The sequence below is a fragment of the Harmonia axyridis genome, chromosome 5 (assembly GCF_914767665.1).
Source record: "Harmonia axyridis chromosome 5, icHarAxyr1.1, whole genome shotgun sequence".
NCBI lineage: Eukaryota > Metazoa > Arthropoda > Insecta > Coleoptera > Coccinellidae > Harmonia > Harmonia axyridis.
In genome coordinates, this window is record NC_059505.1 from 29,914,662 (window position 1) to 29,932,411 (window position 17,750).

General features: G+C 33.3%; 1 protein-coding gene across 2 annotated transcripts in view; it reads left to right on the plus strand.

Annotated features, from left to right (window-relative positions):
• The first annotated feature begins 3,478 nt into the window (after window positions 1–3,478).
• The window catches only part of LOC123681035, a 51,545-nt gene continuing 37,273 nt past the window's right edge, over window positions 3,479–17,750 (plus strand). For both annotated transcript variants that reach the window (XM_045619200.1, XM_045619201.1), the window contains exon 1: window positions 3,479–3,746. In XM_045619200.1, coding sequence (XP_045475156.1) covers window positions 3,681–3,746 — 66 coding nt within the window. In that variant the 5' untranslated portion in view covers window positions 3,479–3,680. The remainder of the gene's footprint in view (window positions 3,747–17,750) is intronic.

Consider the following 17,750-nt stretch of genomic DNA (forward strand, 5'->3'; position numbering starts at 1 on the left):
CCCTGCGGGCGCCCATGAGAGTGCATTATGTTCAATGGTTTTGAAGTTTCAAATGGAAATAGTAGACCGAACGGAACGGAGTGGAGTGTGCGGAAAAGGTACTTCCAATATGGGTTAGGGACAATATTTTTCCTACTAGCGTGAATGGAAAACTTTCACGAAAAGTTTCATACATATATATATATATATATATATATATATATATATATATATATATATATATATATATATATATATATATATATAATAATAACAGATTGCCTTTATTGAACAAAAGAAAAAAACAAATAAGAGGCGAAGTTTAGCATAGCTACCTCTACTCAACCTCTATAAAAAAAAATATAGTAATAACAAAAAAAAAAAAAATTCTTGAGAATTATTCTGAATAATAAACTGAACATATATTGTGTTGAAAACATCAGGAAAAATAAAGGTAATCATATCACATATGTAAACTCATTCACCCCGCAAATGCAAAAGTAATTTTTTTAAATTCCGTTTTAAAAACATCTTTGGGTGTGTTTTGTAACTTAAAGGAACTGAGTTATAAACAGTGACTGCGTTGTGAGTGAAACCTCGACTAGAAACGGAAAGACGGAATCTTGGCAAATCTAGGGTATGAGAATGGCGTATACAACGTTCATGCAAACCTCCCCTGTATATGAGTCTTGCCTTAAGGTAGAGTGGAGCAGAGGTCATTAGGATCAGCGAGCTTAAATGGTATTTATACAAGTTATCCACCCTGAGCCAACCAAGTTCTTTTATTTTGGCTGATACTCGATCATATTTACGGAGGACGAAAATGAATCTGCAGCAGTAATTTTGGATCAACTGAAGACGATTTTTTGTTGTCTGAATCAAAAAAGGATAACAAAAAACAAGGCTGTAATTCAGAATTGACATGACTAGGGTTTCACATAACTCTTTCCTCAACTGAAATTCAATTATTTTCCTATGACTATAGAGATTTCTCAAAACGAGGTAAGATTTTTTGACCAATAGTGATATGTACTCCTCGAAACGCAGCCTACAGTCGTAAAAAAAATTTGACTAAAAATTAAGTATGGTGAGAAATTTTTTAAAAATCACAAGATAATCTCGGAAACTGTTGATTTTTAGTTATCAACAAATATGGCTCAATTGACAGCAAATGCGTGATATCTTTTGATGAATACGAGTTGAACAGCAGCGGTCCTATCATCGAACCTTGAGGAACTCCGGCTTCAATTCCTCTGATCGTCGACCTGGTGCGGTGCTATCGATATTCACTTTAAATTTTCTATTTTCCAGACCTTGATGCCTAATTTTATCAAATGCCTTTTCTTTAGACAAGAAAATATTGCACCAGTATCTGGATAGAGATTCATTTCCTACTTATTATTTTCCGTTAGTCGTACCAGTTGAATGCAAGCACATAGCAAATTACTGCATGTGATTGTGATCAACCTGTTGAATTCAAGTGCAAAGTAATTGAGACATTTGTAGCTTTCGTCGTCCTCTAGCGAGTTCATCCTGAACTCGCAAGATAAAAGCTGCAGTATTCTACTTGATGCACGAGACACCATCTACCGATCGATAAAAGCAGCATTGAAGATATAAAGAACCCTACTACTCTATTGAAATGCTGAAAAGTATTCGAGAATTGTATGTTTCATTCCAATCTGTACTTTCAAAGTACAATTATGGCAATTCGTTGAAGTGAGTGATCTAGGTATCGATTGAAATATTTATTGCAGAAATCTCTTAGTCGAAAATAGAAATTTTCCCCCTCTCCAACAATTAAAGCAGTCGATAATGGAGTACGTTTCTTTACTCGAAGAGCTGTGATATCTCATAGTTCAACAGAATTATGTTAGATGGCGGAGTTGGAGCTATCGGGTATAATTTAAAAATTCCACTCCCAATAATGTCAATTATATAAATTACAGTGCTTCCAGTGAATTATTTTGATTTATTGTGTCGTTATTTAGAATGAATATTTGAAGCATCAATTTATATGATTTCTCACGATACAAGAATATTTGTTGGATAGTTTTCATTGAAGCGAAATTCCAAACATCTTCGAATTAATCGTTTAGGTATTTGATTTTAAATGATAAACTGTCAAGTTTACACAATTATATCAAGTGGAGAATGTTAAATGAGGGAAGAGGTCTCAAAAAAAATCGAAAAATCTGCATTTCCTCTAGTTTTTTCAATAGTTTGGGGTAATTGATCTCGCGTAAATTTTCAAGCAAATTGATCGGTAATGGTAATATTCAGCAAAAAGGATATTCCGTTTCAAAAAAATTAACAGCAATGGCGTTTATCTTTTTGTCATATAGGTTTCTATATCTATCTATATTAGTCCAGTAGACAAATACAAAAAAAGTGGGATCTACTGGAAAAATTTTCAAACTTGATGAAACTTCTACAAATTGTTCGGGGGTGTTGTGGGATGACTCACTTGAGTTATCCAACACGTGGACCCTGTGCTTACTTGAGGGGGGCCGATGAACCCCCACATTTTGGGACTTTTTTCGGGTTATATACAATCATTATTTTCATTATTTATCAATTAATTCTTGCTTATTATTTATTGATTTTACCCAGTTGGTCTGTTATCAAGGTTCAAAATAATCATGGGTTGATAGGAATTAACAGAAAGGTGATAACATGCCAAGATAACATTGAAATATCTACTCTTCACATAAACATAGTTTTAGTCAGAGCTACCTCCCCCCTCCACCAGCCTATGATCAATATATCGATATTGATGATTAATTACTATAATTACCCTAGAAGGGCTGGTAATTATTAGTTAGAGGGTCAAAACCTTTTTTTTTGCCAAATTTTGGCATTTCGAGAAAATTCCTCTAATTTTGATTGGTTGTATCTCGGTTGATATAAGGTTTGGAAAAAAGTTTCGAGAAACAAAATTATAAGGAATTTAATTATCTACAACTTTGAAAATGAGCGTTTTGGTCGAAAACTAATTGAGTTGAAAGTTATAAGCAAAAAACCGAAAAAAGTCTGAGAATGTTGAGGTTCTTCAGCGCCTCCTCAAGTTAGCACTGGGTCCTCGTGTTGAATAACTTGACAGAATCATCCCACAGCACCCCCAAACATGTTCCAAATTTCATTATTTCCGCAGATTCATCAGTAGGAATTTCCGGATATCCTATTTAAATTTCCATCTAATTTATACCTCCTCAATTGTTGGAATAAGAAGAATATTGTTGTAAGCCAGTAAAATACATACTAGGGCTTCCCCAAGGCTCTGAAATTCCACCTTCAAAGTTCACCTTAAACCAACAATACTAAGAAAACTGTCTCATCGCAAAATTCGCCGAAAAGCAATTCGCCTAGCTATCCCAAAAAAATAACAAAAATCCTTATGCCACAATTGCATAGAGACCATAGTCGCAGATCCCACGCGAACGAAATAAAGCTCGACAACCCGTTCCCTACTTCTAACCTATCGGAAGCAGCACTCGCATCTAAACTTACCTCCGGAGATTTCATCGCTGGTCTAAGCGGCGAACTTCGCGCTTAACTTCATTCGGCAAAACAACACGACAAAGAATGCAGGTCTGACATTCGAAACGTCAAATTTTCGAAGATTTAACCCGTGTGCTGTGCGCTTTCTGTGGTTCGGTGTTGTGGTGGTTCAAGATTTGTCCGAAAATAGAATTTTCAAGATGATTTGTGTGGAAAAAACTATGAGGATTTTCTTTGTGTTCGTTTTGTTTGGATTTGTCAACAAGGTGAGTGAGAATTGGTGCACGATCTGTGAATTGTGTTGTTTTGATTGACTTAAAGAAAGTTTTTCAGCTTGTTTTTGTTTAAATAGGTACCTTCAACTACATACCTATTTACTCAAAAAGTATATTATTTTGAAGATTCCTGAAAATATTTGCAATATTTTGAGGCCTTTTCATGCAGAACAGTTCTATTAACTAGCCATTGGATACTTAGTGTAAATTCAAACAATTAACTAACATATCTTAGAAAATAAACAACCGCAAAAAGACAAACTGCAAACAGCAAACGAAGTTAAGAAGATAAAAAATTTGATTCCATCGAATTTTCGAAATTACTGAATACAATTGCTTCATATCACAATCAATCAATGGATATAGGGATACCTATGTATGATTTGACTTTAGCAGTCATAGCACCTAGTTATAGATGAATTTTAAGGTTATATTCACCGATTGAACTCCCTCCTTTTATCTTGAATAGTTACATTTTGTCAAAATAATAAGTCCTACCCTAAAATGCTAAGACATCCAAAAACTGCATTATGATATCTGAAAATCACTAGAGTTTATAAAAGTAGATATTAGTACAATGAACCTAAATTGTTGACTTTCAGTTCTCTAAAAAATGTATTCTAAAAAATTTATTAAGCTACTTAATCTAATAAATTATTCGGTGCATTTCAATCATGTTAATTCTCCGAATAATCGATATTTTTCTTCAAATTTGGAATCATTGCTATGTTAGTTTCATTCATATTCTGAGAAACGCTTGTAATAGAGAGGGTAAATGGTATTCTTGGTATTCAATCCAGCAAGCACGGTACCAACGTCACCAAGTAGAGTTGACTCAACGCTAGTTCTTAATTTGATCTAATAGGAAAAACCTTGGTGATCAGTTACTGCATGCTCGGGTACCATCAGAATAACAAAGATTCTACCAAGAACTTTATGGTTATATAGAAAGACCGCGTGAAAGCCAGATTTACGTCATATAGTATAAATTCTGAATGATTACCTGTTAACTACATCAACTACTGTTGATTACCTAAAGTTTGAAATCTATAATATTAACAAAATTAAGTAACAACTATACTTCAAATTTTCAACTTTTTGAAGGTGTTTGGCGAGGGGTTTTCAATATGTGAAGTGTCTGGCATCAATTGAGATAAAATCTGAACAATTGGATACCAAATTTTATGCACCTTCAACACCCACCTCCTACCTGCCAAAGCTACGATCTACCCTAATCTAAATTGGGGACATTTTGTACCTAAATTTTCAGCTTTTATACAGGGTGTTTCCTAAACATGCGGCAAAAATTCAGGGGGTTGTTCCTTGGACTATTCTAAGAATATTTTGTCCTTTGATGATTTTTGAAAAACCTATTTGTTTCGAAGATATAGGGAAAACAAAATTTAAGATAATAACATTTTATTATGAAAAATTACATGAAAATTCAACTCAACCTACAAAAACTGTTGAAAATGACCACCTCTAGTCAGCATACAAGCATCCAATCTTCTCCTCATTGACTGCCGAACCCTTTCAAAAACACCAGGATCATTTCTTATTAAGTTACACCCAGCAATGATCCGATTTCTCAAGTCTTCCACATTTTACCGGCGTGAACTTGGCAGCCACTTTTCAGCAGCCGATTTCATTCCAGCAGCCAAACGACCAGTGGCGTCGGTAGAATTTAAAACTAACGAATCGATCTGTTATTGGGGTGCAACGCAAGAATTTGCTTTTTGAGTTTACTTGAACGACTTCAGTCAAGTTTTTATGACATTTCAATGCACAAAACAATATTATAGATGAACTTGAATTATGCTGATCAATGAAACGACGGGGTATATACAAGTATTTTCACGAATGAAACCTTGAAAAACGTTTAGCCAAGTTGATTTTTGGAATACTTACTCTTCAATAGAAACAGAATAACATATCCGAAGCACATTGATTTGCAGGCCGTCTAAGGGGTAGTTTACACTTGTGAATTTTTCGAAATTTTCAAAAATGACCCTGTCAAAAATGTTTAGCCAAGTTCATATTTGGTATTATTACTCTTGAATAGCTACAGAATAACATATCCGAAGCACATTGATTTGCAGGCCGTCTAAGGGGTAGTTTACACTTGTGAATTTTTCGAAATTTTCAAAAATGACCCTGTCAAAAATGTTTAGCCAAGTTCATATTTGGTATTATTACTCTTGAATAGCTACAGAATAACATATCCGAAGCACATTGATTTGCAGGCCGTCTAAAGGATAGTTTACACTTGTGAATTTTTCGAAATTTTCGAAAATGACCCTGTCAAAAATGTTTAGCCAAGTTCATATTTGGTATTATTACTCTCAAATAGCTACAGAATAACATATCCGAAGCACATTGATTTGCAGGCCGTCTAAGGGGTAGTTTACACTTGTGAATTTTTCGAAATTTTTGAGAATGACCCTGTCAAAAATGTTTAGCCAAGTTCATATTTGGTATTATTACTTTTGAATAGCTACAGAATAACATATCCGAAGCACATTGATTTGCAGGCCGTCTAAGGGATAGTTTACACTTGTGAATTTTTCGAAATTTTCAAACATGACCCTGTCAAAAATGTTAAGCCAAGTTCATATTTGGTATTATTACTTTCAAATAGCTACAGAATAACATATCCGAAGCACATTGATTTGCAAGCCGTCTGAGGGGTAGTTCACACTTGTGAATTTTTCGAAATTTTCAAAAATGACTGTCAAAAAAGTTTAGCCAAGTTCATATTCAGTATTATTACTCCAAAATAGCTACAGAATAACATATCCGAAGCACATTGATTTGCAAGCCGTCTGAGGGGTAGTTCACACTTGTGAATTTTTCGAAATTTTCAAAAATGACCCTGTCAAAAATGTTTAGCCAAGTTCATATTTGGTATTATTACTCTCAAATAGCTACAGAATAACATATCCGAAGCACATTGATTTGCAAGCCGTCTGAGGGGTAGTTCACACTTGTGAATTTTTCGAAATTTTCAAAAATGACTGTCAAAAATGTTTAGCCAAGTTCATATTCAGTATTATTACTCCAAAATAGCTACAGAATAACATATCCGAAGCACATTGATTTACAGGCCGTCTAAGGGGTAGTTTACAATTGTGAATTTTTCGAAATTTTTGAGAATGACCCTGTCAAAAATGTTTAGCCAAGTTCATATTTGGTATTATTATTTTTGAATAGCTACAGAATGACATATCCGAAGCACATTGATTTGCAGGCCGTCTAAGGGATAGTTTACACTTGTGAAATTTTCGAAATTTTCAAAAATGACCCTGTCAAAAATGTTTAGCCAAGTTCATATTTGGTATTATTACTCTCAAAAAGCTACAGAATAACATATCCGAAGCACATTGATTTGCAGGCCGTCTAAGGGGTAGTTTACACTTGTGAATTTTTCGAAATTTTCAAAAATGACCCTGTCAAAAATGTTTAGCCAAGTTCATATTTGGTATTATTACTCCTAAATAGCTAAAGAATAACATATCCGAAGCACATTGATTTGCAGGCCGTCTAATGGGTAGTTTACACTTGTGAATTTTTCGAAATTTTTGAGAATGACCCTGTAAAAAATGTTCAAATGCTTAAATTCATAAACATATCGAGGAAAAAAGAAGATTTATTTGATAATTGAACAAAAAATAATATGAACATCACATTAATGAATCAATAAAATGAATATCACATATGAAAATTTCGCAAAATTCACAAATGTAAACCACCCCTTAGACGGCCTGCAAATCGATGTGCTTCGGATATGTTATACTGTAGCTATTTCAGAGTAATAATACTGAATATGAACTTGGCTAAACATTTTTGACAGGGTCATTTTTGAAAATTTCGAAAAATTCACAATTGTAAACTACCCCTTAGACGGCCTGCAAATCAATGTGCTTCGGATATGTTATTCTGTAGCTATTTTGGAGTAATAATACTGAATATGAACTTGGCTAAACATTTTTGACAGTCATTTTTGAAAATTTCGAAAAATTCACAAGTGTGAACTACCCCTCAGACGGCTTGCAAATCAATGTGCTTCGGATATGTTATTCTGTAGCTATTTAGGAGTAATTCTACTGAATATGAACTTGGCTTAACATTTTTGACAAGGTCATTTTTGAAAATTTCGAAAAATTCACAAGTGTAAACTACCCCTTAGACGGCCTGCAAATCAATGTGCTTCAGATATGTTATTGTGTAGCTATTCAAGAGTAATAATACCAAATATGAACTTGGCTAAACATTTTTGACAGGGTCATTCTCAAAAATTTCGAAAAATTCACAAGTGTAAACTACCCCTTAGACGGCCTGCAAATCAATGTGCTTCGGATATGTTATTCTGTAGCTATTTGAGAGTAATAATACCAAATATGAACTTGGCTAAACATTTTTGACAGGGTCATTTTTGAAAATTTCGAAAAATTCACAAGTGTAAACTACCCCTTAGACGGCCTGCAAATCAATGTGCTTCGGATATGTTATTCTGTAGCTTTTTAAGAGTAATAATACAAAATATGAACTTGGCTAAACATTTTTGATAGGGTCATTTTTGAAAATTTCGAAAAATTCACAAGTGTAAACTACCCCTTAGACGGCCTGCAAATCAATGTGCTTCGGATATGTTATTCTGTTTCTATTGAAGAGTAAGTATTCCAAAAATCAACTTGGCTAAACGTTTTTCAAGGTTTCATTCGTGAAAATACTTGTATATACCCCGTCGTTTCATTGATCAGCATAATTCAAGTTCATCTATAATATTGTTTTGTGCATTGAAATGTCATAAAAACTTGACTGGAGTCGTTCAAGTAAACTCAAAAAGCAAATTCTTGCGTTGCACCCCAAAAACAGATCGATTCGTTAGTTTAAAATTCTACCGACGCCACTGGTCGTTTGGCTGCTGGAATGAAATCGGCTGCTGAAAAGTGGCTGCCAAGTTCACGCCGGTCCACATTTTCTACTGGAGTGGTATAAACTAATGATTTTTAGTCAAAAAACTGGCCGTTTTTAGTAATTGGAATGTTGTTAAACAAATTTAAAAATAAATTGTACCTACTTAGTAAACACAGTGCGGTACGCATTTTTATTTAAACTATTATTAATTTTAAAAATATGAAAAATGTTGTTCGCCCTGTATCTTCGAAACAAAGAGGTTTTTCAAAAATCATCCAAGGACAAAACATGCTTAAAATAGTCCAAGGAACAACTCCCTGAATTTTTGCCGCATGTTTAGGAAACACCCTGTATAATGACGTAGGTTTGGCGTCCTCATGCTCTTAGGCTATGATAGACGATACATGTTACTCCTTCATTTGCAGTAAATTGCTGCCATTAGCATTGTAGCATGCGGTATATTGATCGATTGAATAAAGATTGTAAAGTCACATCAATGATGTGCGGAACCTCCATATATTCATATGCTGCCTTCAGACATTCTCTTTGTTTTTTTCTTACAATGTTTGTATGTAGGTATGAGTATACTAGCTGCAATGTCATAGTTTTGCAATTTATGCTAATAATAATACCTTCTTTGTCTCTCTTCTTTCTGTTCTACATACTGAGTCAAATTTTCTATTCAATACCTTAATAGTTTTATTGGTTTCTTCATTTAGTCATGTTTAATGAGAGTATTGTTTTAATCTCAGTAGTTTTTGAGAATATATGAAAACAATCATTTGCTCTTTTAAATGGTTCTATATTGTTCATCACCAATCATATTGGTGGGCAATCAAAAACCTTCATGACATAATTTTTGCTTCCGAGTATAAAGAAGCAGAGTGAGAACTTTATTATCACTTGTAGGATGGAATGACTTCCAAATTTCTACTAGCATATTTCAATTGCATTTCAGACCATTCTAAACAACTTTGGTTTTGTGTCTCTCTCTTTCTCCCTCTGTCGATCTGTGTCCGCACATCTTTGTAACTTTGTTGTATTCTCCAAGACGATTTCATCATTATTTTTTGTTATCAAAAATCACTTAATGTCCCTTCGGATATTCTCATATTTCCCATGAATTCCTGTCCATGAAACTAATTTTCTCATCGTTAATTTTTACATCAATATTAAGTCTTTAAAAATCTTAAAAATTATGTAGGTACACGTGAGTCCGTATCATAATAGGCATTATCTAGCGGTAAGAATTAAACAATAGAGTAGATGATCAAATTACTCTTATCAGTATCCTATGGATACTATCTTGGTAGTAAAGCACGTGAAGTGGATCCAAAATCAATTTTGGTATAAATCACGCTAATTCAATTTATATTACCAAACTGATTATAAAGCTCATCTCTTCGCCTAGATACGAGTCGTAAATTTCCGGTTTTTTATATTAATCTTACTCTGATATGAAATTATATTTTATGGATAGAATCGAAATATTTACAGCCCATTTGAAATTTATGTTTTATTACTGTGATTGCCAGCAATAAAGGATTTCACTTTCATTGCAATCCAGAGAGCATGTAAGAAATAGATTAGCATATAAAAGTTGTTCTTTGGATGAATTACACTTGAAAATTGAAAGTGCTTACTTCTGAGACAAGAAAGATGTGGCAATTAGTTTGAAAATATTTCGAGTTCACTCTGGACTCCATACCTATCAACTTTGATCTTCTTTACGACTCTTTTTCATTTTGATCTCTTTCTTCCACGTTTCTTATTCAATTGCTTGGTAAACTCAGCTTTGGTTTAGAAATTAGAAGATATTTGATTTTCTGAATTATATTTCAATGTTTCTACGTTTTCTGGAATTGTCTTATCCTAGTTTTACGATTTCCAAGTCAGTGTCTCATTCTTCTACGAACTGAGCTTCCTTGCTATTCGTCCCTAGGATATCTGAAACAAAAATATTGAACATTAGGGGTCTATTACAGATCCTTGTGGTACACCTGATTTAATATTCCTTGTTGTCGACTCCGCTCCTTCCGAGGCTCCTTCTATGTTGAATTTGAACTTCCTGTTTGTTATATACGAATGTGCTATTTTCCTCAGCTTCCTTGGAAATTTTAGTGGAGTCGTATGTAATTAGGAAAACTTGAAGTATTCTATTATTATTACCTAATGGATTTTATTTGTGTTTTACGACGTTTGGACAACGATGTTTTCATCATCAGAATAATTCATCGTAATTTACGAGTTTGTTTTTTTGCTGAAGAATGAGGCAGTATGAAAATAATGGCTAAAGATTTATTATCTTTAAAATGTGCAATTGGCGTCATATTGAAGATCAAAAATTCGTTAAAATCTATTGAGTGCTCTTTTATACTGGCGCATATTGGAGACATCAGAACTGTTCGAAGTTATTCCTTCGAATTAAATGAAAATGTGATTTATTGCATTTAATGTTATTGTTGTCGGTTATTCAATCTATATAATATATTCTGATGAAACGATCCTTCTGGAATTTACAGCATACATTTTTGAGTCATTATTGGGCATACCATGTACCGAATGATATACAACGAGGTATAGAAACTAAATTTCAACCTATTGTCTGATCTGTTCTCAAGGAAATATTAGGCATTTTTTCGATAAGCTGCTTGAATTTTCTATTTTTTTGATGGCGTGATCGATATGAAATTTTGCACCAATATTAAAAAATTTTTTCACATCTGTAGAATTTTTTTCTTAGCCAAGAATTTCAAAATCTCAACTCGATCGCATTCGTTGTCAGTGAGATAACACGTAACTCAATAAGTCCTGGGCTTGGCGCACAGATGGCACATCAGTTCCATACCACTTTTTTCTTTTTCAATAACAATCTTCAAGTTGCGTCTGGATCAACATATTGAAGGTTAAGTGACGCTACATTTGTTGCTTTATGTGAAATGGATAAAAACGAGTTGCGTGTTTTTATTATGGAAGCAAAAATGTTATTCGGATTCTGCTTCATCGACTACAAAAAGAAAGGTGGGAAAAGAAAAAAATGTTGGCTCTAATAAAGAAGTTATTGCCAAGGTTGAAGCCTATCCCAAAAGTAAATACGAATATTTCTGAAAATAAGGTAATGAAAGATTAGAGGAGCGTTGGAATTTACTACTACTTTTGATAAAAGTAGAATTTTCAGGAAAATGTGTATTTTTACTGGTTGTGGCGGTATTTATAGAGTGAAGTGTTAATGAGTATTTTTTAAATATTTTTCTCGAATTTATCTATTTTATATTATATTATCTTTCAAAATTTAGCGCGTTAAGGTCTGAAAGGATTTGACAACGAAATCACTGCAGTGGAATCATTACCGGCCCAAAATTCGAGATATACCTACTGACATCGTGAAGGTATGATGGAGCGCTCCACTCAGAGACTGGTGCTCAAAAATGTGATTATCCAATGTTTTACTCAAAGAAATTTCACTGCAGACTATCAATATTGACTTCTGTCGTATTCATTACAAGTTGAGTTTAAAATACATCCCGAACAAGGCGTTGTACTCCGAGGCTTACGTAATGTTAAACATTTCGCTTATCCGCTTTCTTGTGTGTTCAATTACTGAAGAACATAGCACGAAATTCAAATAGCCGACAAGAGAAACTGCTCTCTAGCAATGAGCGTGTCAAAGAACAACGTCATCATAGGGAGGTATAGGTTTTCTTCCTACGTTTTTGTCCTTGACGATGCAATTTCTCGATATTGAGCATACCAAATCAACTTTCTTCATGTTTTACTACTTTTATTACATTCAGCTCGAAATGGTGAACTTGTCTGATATTACTTTCGTTTTCAGTAATGAATTATTAATTATTCTCGACTGGTGGTTTCTTGGTGAAAGAACTAATTACTTTCCAGAGTTACTCATATGAACCGGACAGCTCAAATAAATTGTGCACTTCCAAGTTGGTTCGAAGATGTCAGTTTTTGCTAACTTAAATAGAGTGAAATGAATTATGAAATAACTTATACTACCTACAGTTCACTTCCAATTCATTCTAGTCATTATAAAAGGTTTTAGCTGGTGTTAGTGTAAATAAGCATAAATTTAAAAGAAATAATTTTAGTTCGATTTCAAGAAACTTATTAAGGTTAATTACGTATTGAACAATTAAAATTGTGTACCTAGTTATTTCGGAGTGCATGGAAATTTGACGAATTGCATAATTATATGTTTTAAATGTTTTGTTCTTGGGTGATGGATTTGGTAGCTTTGTTTTTTATGTTTCATTGAGAGTTATTGCTTCCACTCAGATACTTCCTTCGCTACCAATCAAATCTAAATGATTTTCGGTTCCTGGTAGTATGATTTTGATGAATTTAATGAGCTTTGATTATTAATTTTCATTATTTCCTATTGATCCATGTTTACCTTGGCGCAACGAGACAGTACGTTAAGAAGTTGTTTCGACTTCAATTATATTCACCGATATGGATATTTGTGATAAACCCCATATTTGGTATTGAGAAGGCATTTTTTACACCCACAAAAATATTTACCCCAATATATAACGATTTGTGGGTCAGGCCTTGAATGAATAAAATGTAGAAACTTTCTATTTCTGTATGCATATATACAGGGTGTCTCAAGTAAGCGGGTAACTGGATTTTGGGGCTTATTCTTCAGGCAAAATGGAAAGTGACCCACCTATATGATAGTATTTTTCACGGGCTATCAATCTGTCATTGAAGAAACTATCGCATCAATGCATGAAAAGTTATTGAGGAAAAACAGTATTTCAAAAAAGTTTTTTTTTTTTATAAATTCGACTGGTTTTCAAAATAACAAGGTCTATAAACAATTTCTAACAAATTGTTTCTTCATTTGAACTTCTGGTTTTCAAGAAGACGGAAATTTTTTTCTGCAAAATATACTTCATAATATTTTCCCATATATTCTGAATGCTCAATCGATTCTGAATCCGAATATGTAAATACAGTGGTAGTTTTTATTTATTTCAAGCTATTTCATTCGGAATCAACCTGAGGAAATTCAGATTCCATATTCGGAAAATATATTCATGTTGTCTATGGTTATATACATATTAGATAGTCAAATTTTCAAGTTTTCATTCTCGACTATAAAAGAAGCCATCGTGGTAAAAGAAGAAGAAGGAGAGAGATTATAATAGGAGCTTTATATTTCTGCTTTCATTATAATCGAGAATGAAAACTTCAAAATTTGACAATCAAAAATTCATTGAAATACAGATACATATCTATTTTCTGAATGTGAAATCTGAATTTGATGAAATTAAATTATTCATTGATTTTTTTGAAGGTCGTATTGCTCAGGTTTTCTTCCACTAATAAGGAATAATTCACCAGGTTGTTATGACTAGTTTTCTTCTTTTTTCTACGAAATATTTCCTACAATACTGGAAGAAATAACTACTACAACTACTTGATATGTGTTCAAAACTGATACAATTTTTTCACAATTTCATGGATGAAAACCAATTATACAATCAGAACTAGATTCAAAATAATATGTATCTTATGTCAATGACATTTCCGATACCAACTTGAGTTCTCCAAATCAAAATATTAGGTACTGAATGAGCCATTACCAGCTTAATGTCAATCAAATATTTATTGAACCACATACACATGGATATATTTTCCGACTATGAAATCTGAATTTCCTCGAGTTGATTTTGAATAGAATTGCTTGAAATGATTATAAAATTACCAATATATTTACATATTCGGATTCAGAATCGATTGAGAATTCAGAAAATATGTGGAAATATTATGAACTATATTTTCCAAGGAAAATTTTTTTGTTTTCTTGAAAATCGGAAGTTCGAATGAAGAAACGATTGGTAATAAATGGTCTCTAGACCTTCTCATTTTGAAAAACCAGCCAAATTTGCCAATTCCTCACAGTGTGGAGTAGTCTGTGTCTTCCGGAAAACACAGAAAACTAAAATCCTTGTTTGGATAACTAAATTTTACATTTCATGAATTATAATTAATTTTTGTTTTTGGATTGTTAAGAAATCCATAAAACAATACAATTTTCAATTACGAATAATTCATTACAATTATTTTTATGTCAAATTTAGTTATGGAAACATCGAATTTTAGTTTCTTTCTGTATATTTCACTCCACACAGTTATAAATTGCGGTTTTCCTCATTTGAGGTTCTTCCTCGATAACTCTTAAAGTATGCTTTTTAGATATATGGTTTGCTTAAGTGACCCCCACTATTTATGTACGTAAAAAAACCTCGTAAAATCGGAGATTTATAAAAAGAAATATATTTTGAAATGAGCAATCAAGTGGTGATGTCCCCTCGCAAGCCCAGTTGTTTCATCTTTATCGTTCTTCGAAAACTGAGCATATTTTTTACCCCACCCTGCATGAACTATTTCCTGATGAACAGAATTATCAGCCGATTGTTCAAATCGCGTGAACAAGAACGCATTCACCCATGTACCATTCCTTTTCCCTTTTTTCAATAATTAAAACAAAGACTAGGAGTGCCTGTTATCATAACGGCACTAACTGTAACTCTTAACTAATATGAATACTCATTTCATGCACAGACATAGCTTTGAGTTCTGCGAATAGACGTGGTCGTAAAAACGTACCAAAGACATGATCTAACAACGCTTTTGGTTTTGGAATGTTGATATTGGTCAACAGTTTCGGTCGGTTATATATTTATTCAGATAAATTTATTTCGACATTCGGACAGGCTGCATTGGTTCTTGTATAACAGCTCGAATCGAATAGTGGACCAGGTTAAATGTCAACTGGTTACTTTGACCTCCTACGAGAATCTCCAACATCTGTCACTCCCAACGGGTTCCAAAATTTTGAGATGTTCGTTCATTAGGTGTTTCATTGATTATTCAGTTCGTGTTTTAGAATATGTAGAATTTAAAAATCGATTTGAGGTTTGCTCGGAAAATGTTGGATTTATATCTGCATTAAATTTCGTACGTAAGTCAGGACAATACTGCATTGACTGACTAGTTTGATACATTTTCTAGAAAGTGAAGGCTGAATAAAATTCAGCTGAAAGAGAAGTATTTGGATATTAGAATGAATAGTCACGTTAACGCCTTGTTATATGATTTAATTTCATTCAGGTCGAGATATTTCGTGATACCACTTCTTTTTCAATTCAGATATTATTTGCATTTGCATCGAAAAAATTAAAAACGATTCTTTGTTATATTTTTCTAAATCGTCAAACATAACCCAAACAATCTGACAAAATAGAGCGTTGTGAACAAACATACAAATTCTATGTGTATAAATTACAGTCTTGCCAACATATCACAGCAGAACCAAGGATACCTTTAAGTGGGTTCTTAAAATTCCTCTTGTCCTCTCTTGATGGCATGATAGAATGTACCAACGTAACAATGGGTTGCGGTATTACACTTCCTCGTCCTTTGGCCTTAAAAAATCAGCCCAGTTTGTATAATAAAAGTAATGGACGCACTGACTGACACGAAACTCTTTGCAATGAAAAGTTAGAAAATCTGGGAACCACGAAGTGTTTTTTTCCTACTCCTGGTCATATACGCTTTAAAGTCGACCGTTTTCGAAGAAAAAATAGCTTTTATGTTGAAAAACATGGTCTTTTTTCTAAACAACAAAACGATATCAGCCAAATGGCCGCCACGGCTACGGTTTCAGCACCATATCCTTTTGATGAAATTTTCCGTGACCAATTCGTCCATTGTCGAAATTGGTATGTCCTTGATAAATCCACGATTTCCATCTTTAAGGTCTTGAATCGATAAAAAAGTCTAAAGGTGTTAAATCACAAGATATCGGTGGCCAATTGTGATCATCTCTTCAAGAAATAACAAGGTAACAGTTGAAGCATGTTTCGTTTCATTTTTGGTAATGAAATAGTTTTCACTTTTCGCTTGACTAACACGTAATTTTCAATTTTCCTTGATTTTTCACTGTACGTGCGTCACAACATCCAAAGAACATTTATGTATTATTATTGTTTTCATAAGGTGGCCAAGAAATTTCATTTAGTATTTTTATCACTGAGGGGTCCATCGAAAGAAGTTCATAAATGCATTCAAACCCTACATTCTAAGAAAAAGAGTTGAATATTTTCTATTATTAAAATGAATTGAACCTCTTCAAAACATCCATACCACTGAAAAACTGCAACTCATTATAGATGTACGAATGAAGTAACATCATTATCACTTGAGTGAGTGCCAATTCAAGTAGCAGCAGAAATAAATTAACCAATTACCAAATATTAGTCCCGATGCACCCATCTGTTTAGTATCACTTTCACTTGAAAGGAAATAATTTGGGAGGCAATTAACTGGAGGAAGTCATCGGTAACAACATCTTTTCGATTCAAATTTACAAATCGCGGTTTGATTTCATAATATCGGATGATACCAGGTGTTTCAAATTCGAAAAGGATAACTCATCAGGAAATGAAACCGTTTAGCGATTATTCAATGGATATCGAAATATTTTTATGTCATACCAGTTATTTCGATTTTATTGCTTACTTACTAATGTCATTGTTGAGTACACTATGCCCTTGGGCTTAATTTAAAAACTTTATAGCCTTCAAGTATGATGTAAACACATGAATGATTTTTATATATATTTTATTAACAGAATTACAACAAATTATGAACACTATCAATATTTCATTTGAATTAATATGATATTAGCAATTCTGGAAGGTTCCGGTGAATACTTGATTACTTACCTACAGAACACATGGATCTATGTTTTTTCCGAGTTATCAACATTCTTTAAAGAAACACCAAACTCAGAAGGTATGCCTGGCAGCATTTTTGAAACTTCAGTTTAAATATATTGTAATCTGTATATCCTTCAGCAAAAGAGGTACTCTTCCAACTGCAATGATGTATCCTAGCAGCACACTTCCATACAGTTCTCTTTTTTGAAGTTTGCCGCTCGATAACTGTCTATCAGAATGTGCTAGAACACCTGTACAGGGTGTATATGAATAGTTGCGAAAACATTTAGGGCATGATTCCTTGTCAAAGAACAGGTTGGATTTTTCA